At 32.6% G+C, this 11,953-nt stretch overlaps 1 protein-coding gene across 3 annotated transcripts in view; it reads left to right on the top strand.

Moving 5' to 3' along the window:
* The first annotated feature begins 999 nt into the window (after window positions 1-999).
* LOC106472465 (tryptophan--tRNA ligase, mitochondrial-like) overlaps window positions 1,000-11,953 on the top strand; it is a 15,862-nt gene continuing 4,908 nt past the window's right edge. For 2 of the 3 annotated variants that reach the window (XM_013933116.2, XM_022401034.1), the window contains exons 1-5: window positions 1,000-1,354; window positions 8,624-8,796; window positions 9,219-9,300; window positions 10,579-10,659; window positions 11,571-11,653. In XM_013933116.2, the coding sequence (XP_013788570.2) occupies window positions 1,163-1,354; window positions 8,624-8,796; window positions 9,219-9,300; window positions 10,579-10,659; window positions 11,571-11,653 (611 nt within the window). In that variant the 5' untranslated portion in view covers window positions 1,000-1,162. Of the gene's footprint in view, window positions 1,355-8,623; window positions 8,797-9,218; window positions 9,301-10,578; window positions 10,660-11,570; window positions 11,654-11,953 lie in introns of those variants that run through there. The other variant, XR_002613468.1, reaches the window with a different exon arrangement.

Below are 11,953 nucleotides of genomic sequence, written 5' to 3'. Positions count from 1 at the left end.
TCACAGTTGTTGTTCATGCAATTTGATAATATAAATAACGTCTCAACCATTACTATATTTGTGGTATCCCAAGCTGCCTGTTGAGCCCTGGTATTATGCAAAAGGACTTGTCTGCACTGGAAATAGCAGATGCGAAATGATTGACATCTTATTATATTGTTCGTTACTTTCACTAATAAGTACTTAAGTGAACTGCTACAGCTATGCATAATAATTCTTTAAAATTCGAGCTGATTCGATAAGTTTGTTAAGATATTAGTTGTTAGTTTCCTTGGGTACTAGAAACACTAAATTGCTTAATAAACACAACTGTGTTGCATCAAACTTGAAACTATTTTAGAGAGATCTAATTACGGAAACAACAATAATCCATACTGAAATAATAATTGTGCCTTAGAATTTTATAAATTGACTTATATGCTCGCTTCTTGTAAACATTTGTTATTTACGAGTCAAATGACTGGCTTAAAATATTATTTCCATGAAAATATTTTACACAATTGTTTGTTTTTGTTTAGTGCTAATTCTTAACATGCACCTTATACGACATTTGAGCTACACAGCCAGGTCAGATACCCTTAAGATTCAGACATAGTCACCTTTACTTTGAAACAGTTGACCAGAGGGAAGATAATTAATCACACAATCCGCCACTTATGCTGTTTCTATTAACTTTCCCTTTGGAAAGGTTTACAGATTTACAACGCTAAAGTCCAGGGTACGATTTCCCGCGGTAGTCAGAGCGCATATAGCACATTGTGTGGCTTTGCGCTAAAACGAATTATTTTAACTAAGTAGCAGGACTGACTATCACAGTTATAACGCATCCACATCTGAGCGTTTTGAAGCGGTCAGCAACATATCTGTGATCTAATCATGGACTTTCGATAACGCAGCCCAATAATGTAATAGCCAGTGACGTATATTTCCACTTATGGCCGCAATTACGTCATTAATAATAACCCTTCCTGAAATAGAGCCTTATAGTGCCATCTGGAGTTTCGAACGTGAAGCTCGTCACATGTGAGGGGTCTGCTTGTGTGTTTGTTTTATTTTTGTGTGAATTATTTCAAAATATATTTAATAGTTCTAATTTACTTTGTTTAGTGACATATTTATTTCAGACTGAGTAATTACAAAATAAGTAAAATTGAAATCTATAATGATAAAATCACGATGTAAATTTATTACTCTTGGTAGGAATGGAGTTCTCAAATTGTTGAAAAGATGTATGACTTTGTCTTTGAGCAGATCTGGTGGAACTACCAATGGCCGATGTGTTGCCAACTCCGCTGAACCAAAAATTAAATGTTCGCTAGGTGAGAGCGCTGAAAATAAAAAAAACAATGATCAGGTAACAAGGATTATTCTAATTATTTTTTTTAGTTTTATGAAATTTATATAGTTATTTGTGAAAATAATGCATTAGTCAGTAACACTGTAGTCTGTTGACCGGCCTCACAGTTTTAACTGTTGTTACTCCGAGAATGCGCATAACTTGCAGGAACGATGGGAATACTTCCGAATAGTTATGGTACCGAAAGAGTTTATGAATAATAATAATAACGACTCTCACAGTGCCAGTTTTAATTTTTAGACAAACAATTAAAAAGAAAAAGACACGTTTTAATAGTTATCTGAAGAGGAATACTAGGACTGGGATCCATTGTAGTTTCCTTTTCAAAACTTATAAATGTTTTGTCTCGCTTTTTTTTTAAAAGATAGATCACTCAGTGACGTCTTTAAATTAATATGCATTAGAAGATATTAACAAGTCTTAATTTTTATCTTTTCTAGAAGTATTCATTTTTAGGGGTAAATATATATATATATATATTGATTCTCATTCTCCCTTCCAATCTAAAATCATTCTGACAATTAAATGTGGTAACCTATCAAATGGTTACCATTTGTTATTTGGTAGTTTTGAAGGTTTTCTGCAAAAGTGAATGACACACCTCATGGCAGGTTATATGTATAATCATAATGTAATATCTTAATGTTTATTACACATGTAATAAAAATCTGGCAGAGCTATAAATGGTTATTTTGATTACATCTCTGTTGAACCTAAGTTTTCATGGTTTGAGAGTTTTGGAAAAAGAAAAAAAGATTAGATGACAAATAACAAAATTTAGCTAAATTTTGTGGTAACAGTGGTCTTAAAATATCGAAGATGATGTACTTATCTACCTTATGGTTGAAATTTACTGTTTGTTTGCAGACTATACGAGATTGATTGGCATGTCCTCTCATGGTATTGGCAGAGTACGTGTATGATAGTAATGTTAAATGTCTTAAAGTTTATTATTTAAGTATTAATAAGTAGTAAACTGAAATATCACATTCAATTAAATCAATGTGGATAATAAGGGGCAATCCTTTTAAGGCTGTCTTTTCACACCCACCTTTAAGACAGGAAAAATTTAAACCTGCCCTTTATTCTTCAGGAATTTCTTGATTTAATTTTTAAATTCCTTTAATGCATTGGCCTCCAATACTGCTGATGTCAACCTATTCCATAAGCTAATCACACCTTCAGAAAATCAAAACTTTCTTAACTCGTCTTTTCTAAACCTTAAATTTTTGTCCTCTTATCCTGTTGTCTCTGAATACAGCATCAAGAAATCAAAGGAATTTATCCTATTGATCCCCAGATATTTTTTTAAACTTCAACAAGACCGTCCCTAACTTTTTGTTTTCTCAAGAGAAAATAAGTTAAAGATAACCCTTTCATCTCCAAAATCATCCAGCCCTCTTTTAAGTTATTTCCAGTAAATAATTATTCTTCGTTAGATAAAGAAACCCAAACTACACAGTATTCCAAATGAGATCTAACTATATAGAGAATTGCCTCTTTTTGGCTTCTAGTCTATTTACATACACCCAAAAATTCCATTAGCTTTACTACTAGCAACATAGTTCTGGCTCAATAGCTTGAGTGACTTATCCACCACTATGTCAATGTCTTTTTGTTCAGTCATGCTGTTGAATGTGTTCCTATCTAATGAGTGATTCAAACTAGAATAACACAAGTGTATTACCAATACTTGGTCAACCTACTAATTGATCCAATTCAGTCTGTAATATCTCAACATTCTCAAGTACAGCTAGAAATATTATCAATATTAATTAAACTAAGAAAAATCGAAGGCCCAAGCACTGACTCCACCAGTAACACAGATCCAGTTTGACTGAATTCCTTTAATAACAACTAGCTGAGGGTACCCATTAAGAAAGTAAAACTTGTATAAAGGGCAGTGTTAGATAATGTGTCCCTTCCTTCTTTCTTTTATTAAATCCATAATAACTTTATTAGATGCTAATTGCATACCTTGCTTTGTGGAAGGTAATAATTGAATAAGTACTTGCATTTTTTAAATTCAAAGCCAAAAGTCTATCAGTAGAAATGTGTCCTATTTCAGGGTGTTTTTATCTCCCTTCTTGGACAAAAAATCCTAAAACAAAATAGTCTATATATACAGTGTTGGACAGTTTTCAGTTACCATACCAAAAGTTAGAGTAATCGAGTCAGTCAGCTCTCAGTAATGGATGGTAACACACATACATATACACATAACGGATCATCTTTATAGTCTGATTAAACTTTTTGCTTTCTCATGTCTAACATACTATAATTCAACTGACTAGTGTTTCTCCAAACTGTATGAATGTGAGATTCTTAGCTAATTTTTTTGAATGAAACCTTATTAAAAACTTTGTGAAGACCTAAATACACCAATTCCTCATCCTTTTTATAGTCCAGATATAGTCCAGTAAAATCCATAAAAAAAAATAGTTGATAGATTACTGAAGAAAGATTTTTCCTAACAACAAGGAACCTGTTGGTCCATCTAGGCTATCCCATCCACAAAATTAAACTACTTAAAACCAGGCTTTATCACTTAAACATTTATCAAGCCTTCCCTTAAATTCCTTTAAACTACCTCATTAGAAAAATAAAACTGTCTTAGCTGAAGATGACTCCATTCCTGCCAAAATTTATATTTGTGTCCTCTACTCCTACCGGTCTTAATTGTTAAATATGAAAAAAGATGACACTATCAATTCCCTTTATAATCTTAAACACCTCAAGCATCTCTTTTAACTCTTTTTTTTTTTATTTTTTTATTAGAAAACAATTTTAGAGGTCATAATCTGTCCATGTCTGGCAACTTTTCCATCCCTCGTATCATCTTAATACTCTCCAACAATTCAATGTCCTTCCTAAGGTCAGGAGCTCAAGACTGAACACTATGCTCCAAATGAAGCCTAACTAGTGACCTGTACAATGAAATAACCTCCTTAGTTAAAATCATAAATAATATTCAATGTTAAACTGGTACACAATTAAAAACATTTTATTTAGGCCTATCTATGACCTTCAGAAAGTTAACGACTGTACATGTTTCGACGTTACAACGTCATCCTCAGGAGTGAATTACAAGACAATTGCCAAAGTATTTATAGCTTGTTAGTAGGTTATTGACCTGTATGTTATTTTTCATACATTCACGCTAAACGATTCAAACTTGCCTATTTTGAACATTTAAAAATATCTCCTCATTTGATCAGTATCTTCCAGTAATTCAGTTGAAAAATTCACAAAAGACAATTCTTGTCTCATTCCTTCATTTTTTTTTAATTTGGAACCAAAATCTCTGTTTCTTATCTAGATATGCAGCATCTAGTTCAGCAATGATCACTCACACCCAGTTGTTTCCTAATACCCGACATCTCGGTCATTTCTGTATTAGAAGTTAATATAAATCTAAAATAGCATTGTTCCTTATAATTGATGAAGAAAACCATCCCGAACTGTTTCTTAAAACTTGTCTCTCTCATGGTTTGATTCAACATTTTGACTCATATTTCTATAAAATGTTTTGTAAAGATGAATTTTTTCCATTCCAGAAATAAGACTAACTGGCCAATGACTCTTATAACTCCTTTCTAAAAAATTTGAATTTAATTAGCAAATCTAATTATCAGGCACCTGCCTATTTCTTATTGACCTACCATATCTGATCTTGATGTGATGTTGGGTTATTAGCTAGTTGTTTCTAATAAGCCATTATGAATTTCCTAATTCCTTTTTTTAACAAATCCCTATATTTCGTACAGTTCTGTAAGTCTTCCAACGTATCTGTCAATTTGTATTTTTTAAATTTAAGTCAGTTATCATGGGTTTGATCTTCCTTGTTGTATTTTACTTTTTTTTTAGTAACATTTCCATCTTGAATTAATAAAAAAAAAAATTTATTTCCAAATCTTTCCCAATTCACTGATGATAAATCTTGCCTCAAGGTTTTAAATTATCTTTCTGAAAATTAGGAATTAAAACTTCATTTCTTTTTTTAAATGTAATTATTTAATGATCATTATTCCACAAATGTTCCCAAACTTTAACTTTTGTATCCATATTAGTTGTTATCAAAAAAATTATCTCTGGAAATCCATCCTGAATTTATCCTCTCACTATTTCACTCCATATAATTCCAATCAATGTGTTAAAATTTGTCTTCCATGATTAATGCATCAGTAATAACCTTGATCTCATTATACAATTTCTCATTGGCCTAATCTGTCTGATCAGGCAGGCTCTAACAATAGTCAGTTAAAAAGTTTCTGTCTTTGAAACCCCTGATTGTAATTCTTTTACCACCATTTTTGATGTCTTCAATGAAACTGCATATAAAAAGACACCCCACTTTTAAAATGTTGAATAACCTCTAACTCTGAATAGTTTCTATTATCAATGTTCTTTAGATGTGAGTAAGTTTCAGTGATGTTATAGTGTTTAATTTGAACTAGGATCTTGAACTGATCCATTTTGTTTATGATACTTCTAGCAACTAAGCTCATTCTTGAATGCATTGAGTGTATCTTTAAACCTGAAAGACTCATCTTGAAAACTGCTTTTTTTATCTTGTGTTGCCCTGAATTTCCTCATTTCATAGTTATTCTATAATGTAATCCCATCTTCACCACTATTCAAGTTTAATTAAACTATCTTCAAAGCTTTCACAAACCCATTTAAGTGAAGCCTATCTCTAGCATATAATTAATGTTTATCCTGAAAACAATCCCGTGGTTCCAAACAGCCCACCTCTTGCTCTTAGCATATCTTAGTCTTTGAATTAAGCCTTCATTCCTGCTTAATAATTCCTTTCTGCATCTAGTCCAAGGGAGCATTTCCAAATGGACCGAATGTCTATTTTTATCCCTAAAATTATAAATTATTTCCTTTAAATATTTTACATATTGTACTTGCATGAGAGAGGTTTACTAGTTTTACCACAAAGTTTGCAAGTTATTGAGACCAAATTCAGGGGATTGGGTTGACTACAGAGAGGTTTCATGGTTTTCAGTATTCAAGTTACAACCAAAGACAATGTACCCCAATAAAGTCTTTGATCTGTTGATTTAAAAAAACACAACACTTTACTGCCAAAAGAATTCACTTCTCAGTAGTGTTTGGTCATAAAAATGTGAAGTTTAGGGGGGTTGGCTAGATTGTGTTTTTCTTGTATAAAATATTTGAAGTGTTGACATAAGTCAAGTACCATCTTTAGCCACCTTACAGTGGGAAGTAAGCTTCACTGAGCTTTCTTTGGCCATCCCTACTGACGTAACTCACAAAAAATGAAGAAAAACTGTTTAATAGAGCCAAGGAACCAGATCTCATATTGCACAACATGTGCGACCACTTCCGTGTTCTTGTGGGAGATTGGGTGGTGGTTTGGGTTTTACTCCCTGGTGCAAATTCAGTCATGCTGGTGGATAATTCAGGTTTGAAATATTGCAATAAACTGAAATCTCAATTCAGAATTTAAAAAAAAAACAATTCATCAGATATATCTCCCTGACTCGCAAACGAGCATTAATATCAAATTGTGACAGATGGCATTCCAGTTTTGCAAGGTCAAGGTTGTACCTCTCACAATGAAACTCAAATACAGTCACATCAAAATATAATATTTTGTATACATATTCAATAAAAAGTATAGCAGTTATAAGTATAAGGATACCGAATGTCATTAGGCTTAAGAAAATATGAGCAAATGACAAGTTGTTCAGCGATTTGAGGACATCCTTCTTCTTAAAACAACATCAAGAAATCTGAAATTTAACTTTCACATCCTTACACAAAATCCTGACAAAATTTTAAAATAATTCGAACTAACGATGCACATTATCAAGCACACTGTTCCACAAGTTTGTAATTAATTAAGCAATAACAACAGGTGAGGTTTAAAACTGGATCCAACTCAATTAATTCTTTCACTTCTCATATGTATTACATCATTACTAACCTAATTGGAAGAGAGATATAATCGTGAGATGGGTAGCTTGTTCAACTCTGTAATAATTTAAAACTTTTATTATACTGTCCCTAGGCCTTTTTTGCAAAAGTGAAAAAAAGGTTGAATTACTGTTAATGGATGTTTGTGTTTTATTTTTTTGAAAGAAATATAATAAATAACAAGGCTTAGTTTTGTTGATATAATAATTTCTAATATAGTCCTGTTTATGAAATTCTTCCTCTGATTGGCGGAAGGAACAGTTATTGTACGCTAGTAATGACATTTGGAAAACTCGGATAATACTAGGCAACTTGACAATTGTGGCAACCGCTAGATTAAATTTATGACAAAATGGCGCAAGATAAAAATGACAAGTTTCATTGGTTTTTCATGTATTAAAATTTCAGGCATATTGTTGAAGCTGGTGTAAATTTGAAGTCCCATACTTAGTTAAAGTTTAAAGTTAAGAGTATGAATCGTTTAAATATTAAAAGTATCACCAAAAGACTATAATCAGGAAAGTGTTGTTATGTTGGTTCAGAAGTAAAACTATATGAATCTGTTCAACATGTTTAACATGGTGCAGTTCTACCACTTTGAGTCATGGCTGTTTCTAAAAACTCCTATGCTTTTGACTCAATTAGGAAATACCACTAATTGTCCAGCTCTTACTACTATTTGTTGGTGATCAATGACATTAAACTAATTGTTAGTGTCACCCAAAGTGTACATTATCAAAGTCAAATTCGATGACGAGGAACCCACTTTGAGACTAATAATGGTTGGAGACGGCTTGAATTGGTAATGAAGAAAAAACTAATATAAGTTTAACATAACAGCAAATGTACAACATTTTGACAAGGTTTTGTCATCATCAGGTGGGTACCTGATGATGTCAAAACATTGTACATTTGCTGTTATGTTAAACTTATATTAAAGTTTTTCTTCCCATTCAAGCCATCTCCAACCATTATTAGCATAAGATATATATTACATAAGCTTCACAAAATGTTATTACATATTGAAAGCTACATATTTATGCTTTGTCCATGGGTGAATGTGTATCTAAAGCACATCAAGCCAGTCATGAAGATTTTATGTATATAATCTCTTTATAGCTTCTTATGACCGATGTTCTTCATGTCAAACGTATAACATTCCTCTTTGTTAAATATCACATTGAAACTTGTTAGTCGGAAAACTGGTAAAAAAGTTGACAATACATATTTTTACTGTTTGCTTTATCAATCGGAGAGTTTCGTGGTGTCTTGTATGATTCAGTAACTCTCTGTTCACTGTGAATCTCTCTCTTCTAGCCCCCACGAAGGATAATCTTCTCCGGAATACAGCCAACAGGACCACTTCATCTGGGGAACTACTTTGGTGCCATTAAGAGATGGGAAGCTTTACAAAACTTAAATATTCCATGCATTTACAGCATTGTTGATCTTCACTCTATTACACTTCCCCAGAACCCACAGAGACTAAGGTGAGGTACATTTGAGAGATTGAAATGAGACTAGGGTGATGTACATTTGAGAGGTCGAAATGAGACTAGGGTGGGGTACATTTTACAGGTTAAGTGAGACTTGGGTGAGGTACATTTGAGAGGTTAAAGTGAGACTTGGGTGAGGTACATCTGAGAGGTTAAAGTGAGACTTGGGTTAAGTACATTTGAGAGGTTAAAGTGAGACTTGGGTTAAGTACATTTGAGAGGTTAAAGTGAGACTTGGGTTAAGTACATTCGAGAGGTGAAAGTGAGACTAAGGTGAGGTACATTTGAGAGGTTGAAGTAACATTTTCTTGTTTATTTTTTATCAACTGTAAAGTTTCTTACTACTCTGTAGATTTGATACACGTATCATATTTGTTTTACACGTAAATGGTGTTGTAATTCTATTTCTTTTTCAGGACCAACATACAAGTAATAACAGCATGTCTACTGGCAGCTGGAATAGATCCAGATAAAAGTATCTTATTCCTGCAATCTCAGGTAAACACTCGTTTTTCAGTTGTATTTATGATATGTTGCTGTTTAACTTACATTATCATTAACTCGTGATTAAAACAATTTCTCTCTTTTTATAAACCTTTCTTCCTTCCAAAATTGTTTCATATTGTGAAATCCAAGTGTATTATAGATTGTCAGAGGTGAAATGCTTAAAAAACAAGTAGAGGTGGGTGAAGAGGATCTGTTTTTGAAAAAGAGAAAAATTTACACGTAAACATAAAAAAGACAAAGTAGCTTAAGTAAATCCCAGTACTTCTTCTTCTTAGTTCCTGTCGTTCCTAGTGGAACATAGGCCTACAACAACACTTCGTCGACGGAAGTGTTGTTGCAGTTTCTGTAGCAGATTGTTATCGGGGTGGAGTTGCTAGCCCCACGCCCAAGTGGGCATGTTTGGTGCGACAAGGACGCGAACCCGCGACCCTCGGATTGCGAGTCGAGTGACTTATCCACCGGGCCCAATCCCAGTACTAGTACTATCTTATAAAATTTGGGAATGTTTAGTTATATGTTGACTTATGTACCGGCAAGACAGTTAAGTGACAAAAATTGACATTTTCATCTTTATTAAATGCTACTTAACATTAAATTGAGATTATCTTTTTAATGCTCTCTTATTTATGAGTCAGTGGATGCGAATGGAATCTTCAAGTCATTGCATTATGCTCATGATATGACATCATTATTCAGTGGATATTTGCAGTCGAATGTGATGTCATTTGATAGTTCTGATATCTGGTTAATGATATGTTCACATTAATTAGAAAATGTACTATTTGCCGTATTTTCGTTCTCCTAGACTATTAAAGAGGGTTGGGCACGCCATATTAAAAACTGGCACATATTATTATGAAATGTGTGGGAGAGGATTAACTATTTTACTCTAGAATTACCCTATCAATTTTTTATTTGTGTTTCCCAGATTTTGTTGATCACAGAGCTCCTAATAACATAAAGAGTCGCATCAAAAAATGTAAAGAAAAATATAGTAATTAATTCTACTTATTACTGCCAGAATTTCCTTTGTATTTTATGTAAGACATGATTTCACTCAAATGTTTGTCAATTCTTACAATGAAGTAATGAGCGAAGCATAAAATTGCTCAAAGGGATACAGTTTGTGACCCCACCGGTAGATATACTAGTGGGTAACTCACTTAATAGTGGTGGCCATGTATTCTTCATTCTCTCAATAATTATGACTCAATTTTTTAAATCACATTCTGGATAGCATTTTCAATATTTAAACTTCTAATGGAATAGGTTCCTCAGCACACAGAACTGGCGTGGATACTTGGTTGTTCTCTAACGATGGCACGTCTAGGTCAACTTCCGCAGTTCAAGGTACGACTGTTTTACGCTATTTCTCCTATGAGTTGCATTAATGACGATCACATTCTTACTTGTTTAGATTTTTTGTGAAAAGAAATCCAATTTCTGCAAATTTGAAAATTAGTTCACTAAATGATACTTAAAGATAGGTGTTTTTTTTATTAATTTCAAGTATTTTGGCATCCTTCGTAAAAGTTAAGATTGCAGATGAAAATTTTCATTCATTTGATATCTTCAAGACAGTTGTGTAATCCTTGAAGTATTATTTATTGCTGTAAAAATATTCTAGAAATATGAATCATCAGATTTTGACGTTGGTTGTTTAAAAAAAGGCACATTTGTATAGCAGGTTAATCAAATGTACCCTTACTGATATAATTAACACTTCTGTTACGGAAATGGTAAATAGATATGGCAAATATGATTTATGTCTATAAATAGTTTAAGTAATATATATGAATATGTGGAAAAAAATAAGCTCATATTAGTAAAAAAAGTGAACTTTTTCAAAAAACTTCTTGTAGATACATAAAGTTCTCATGTTAGTAATTAAAGGGTTAAGAATTGTCACAATGGCAAATTAAGTAGCGAAACAGGCAACAAAATTAAGTAGCGAAACAGGCAACAAAATTAAGTAGCAAAACAGGCAACAAAATTAAGTAGCGAAACAGGCAACAAATTAAGTAGTGAAACAGGCAACAATTATTGTACGATTTCCTTCATTATTGAGTTTTCTGCTTATATCATGAGCATTCAATGGAAATTAAGAGTGTAAAGGACATATATCCTGCTTTGTGTCAAAAATGAAATTTTACGTTTGTGGAATATTTTGTGTTTTATTAAGTTACAGCTTTTACAAAAATTATCTGATGTACCCATAATGTTGAAACAAATGTACATATATATATATATATATATTTCAGGAAAAATCATCATCTTTAAAAGAAATACCTCTTGGTTTGTATATCTATCCAGTGTTGCAGAGTGCGGATATTCTACTCTACAAGTTAGTAATGTTTACGTTATCATCTCTACAAGTTAGTAATGTTTACGTTATCATCTCTACAAGTTAGTAATGTTGACCTTACCATCTCTACAAGTTAGTAATGTTGACCTTACCATCTCTACAAGTTAGTAATGTTTACGTTATCATCTCTACAAGTTAGTAATGTTGACCTTACCATCTCTACAAGTTAGTAATATTTACCTTACCATCTCTACAAGTTAGTAATGTTGACCTTACCATCTCTACAAGTTAGTAATGTTGACCTTACCATCTCTACAAGTTAGTAATGTTGATCTTACC

Source organism: Limulus polyphemus, unplaced genomic scaffold, assembly GCF_000517525.1.
Source record: "Limulus polyphemus unplaced genomic scaffold, Limulus_polyphemus-2.1.2 Scaffold5353, whole genome shotgun sequence".
NCBI classification, from domain to species: domain Eukaryota; kingdom Metazoa; phylum Arthropoda; class Merostomata; order Xiphosura; family Limulidae; genus Limulus; species Limulus polyphemus.
Note: the sequence above shows the minus strand (reverse complement) of the source record. Positions and strands in the feature narration are given on the sequence as shown.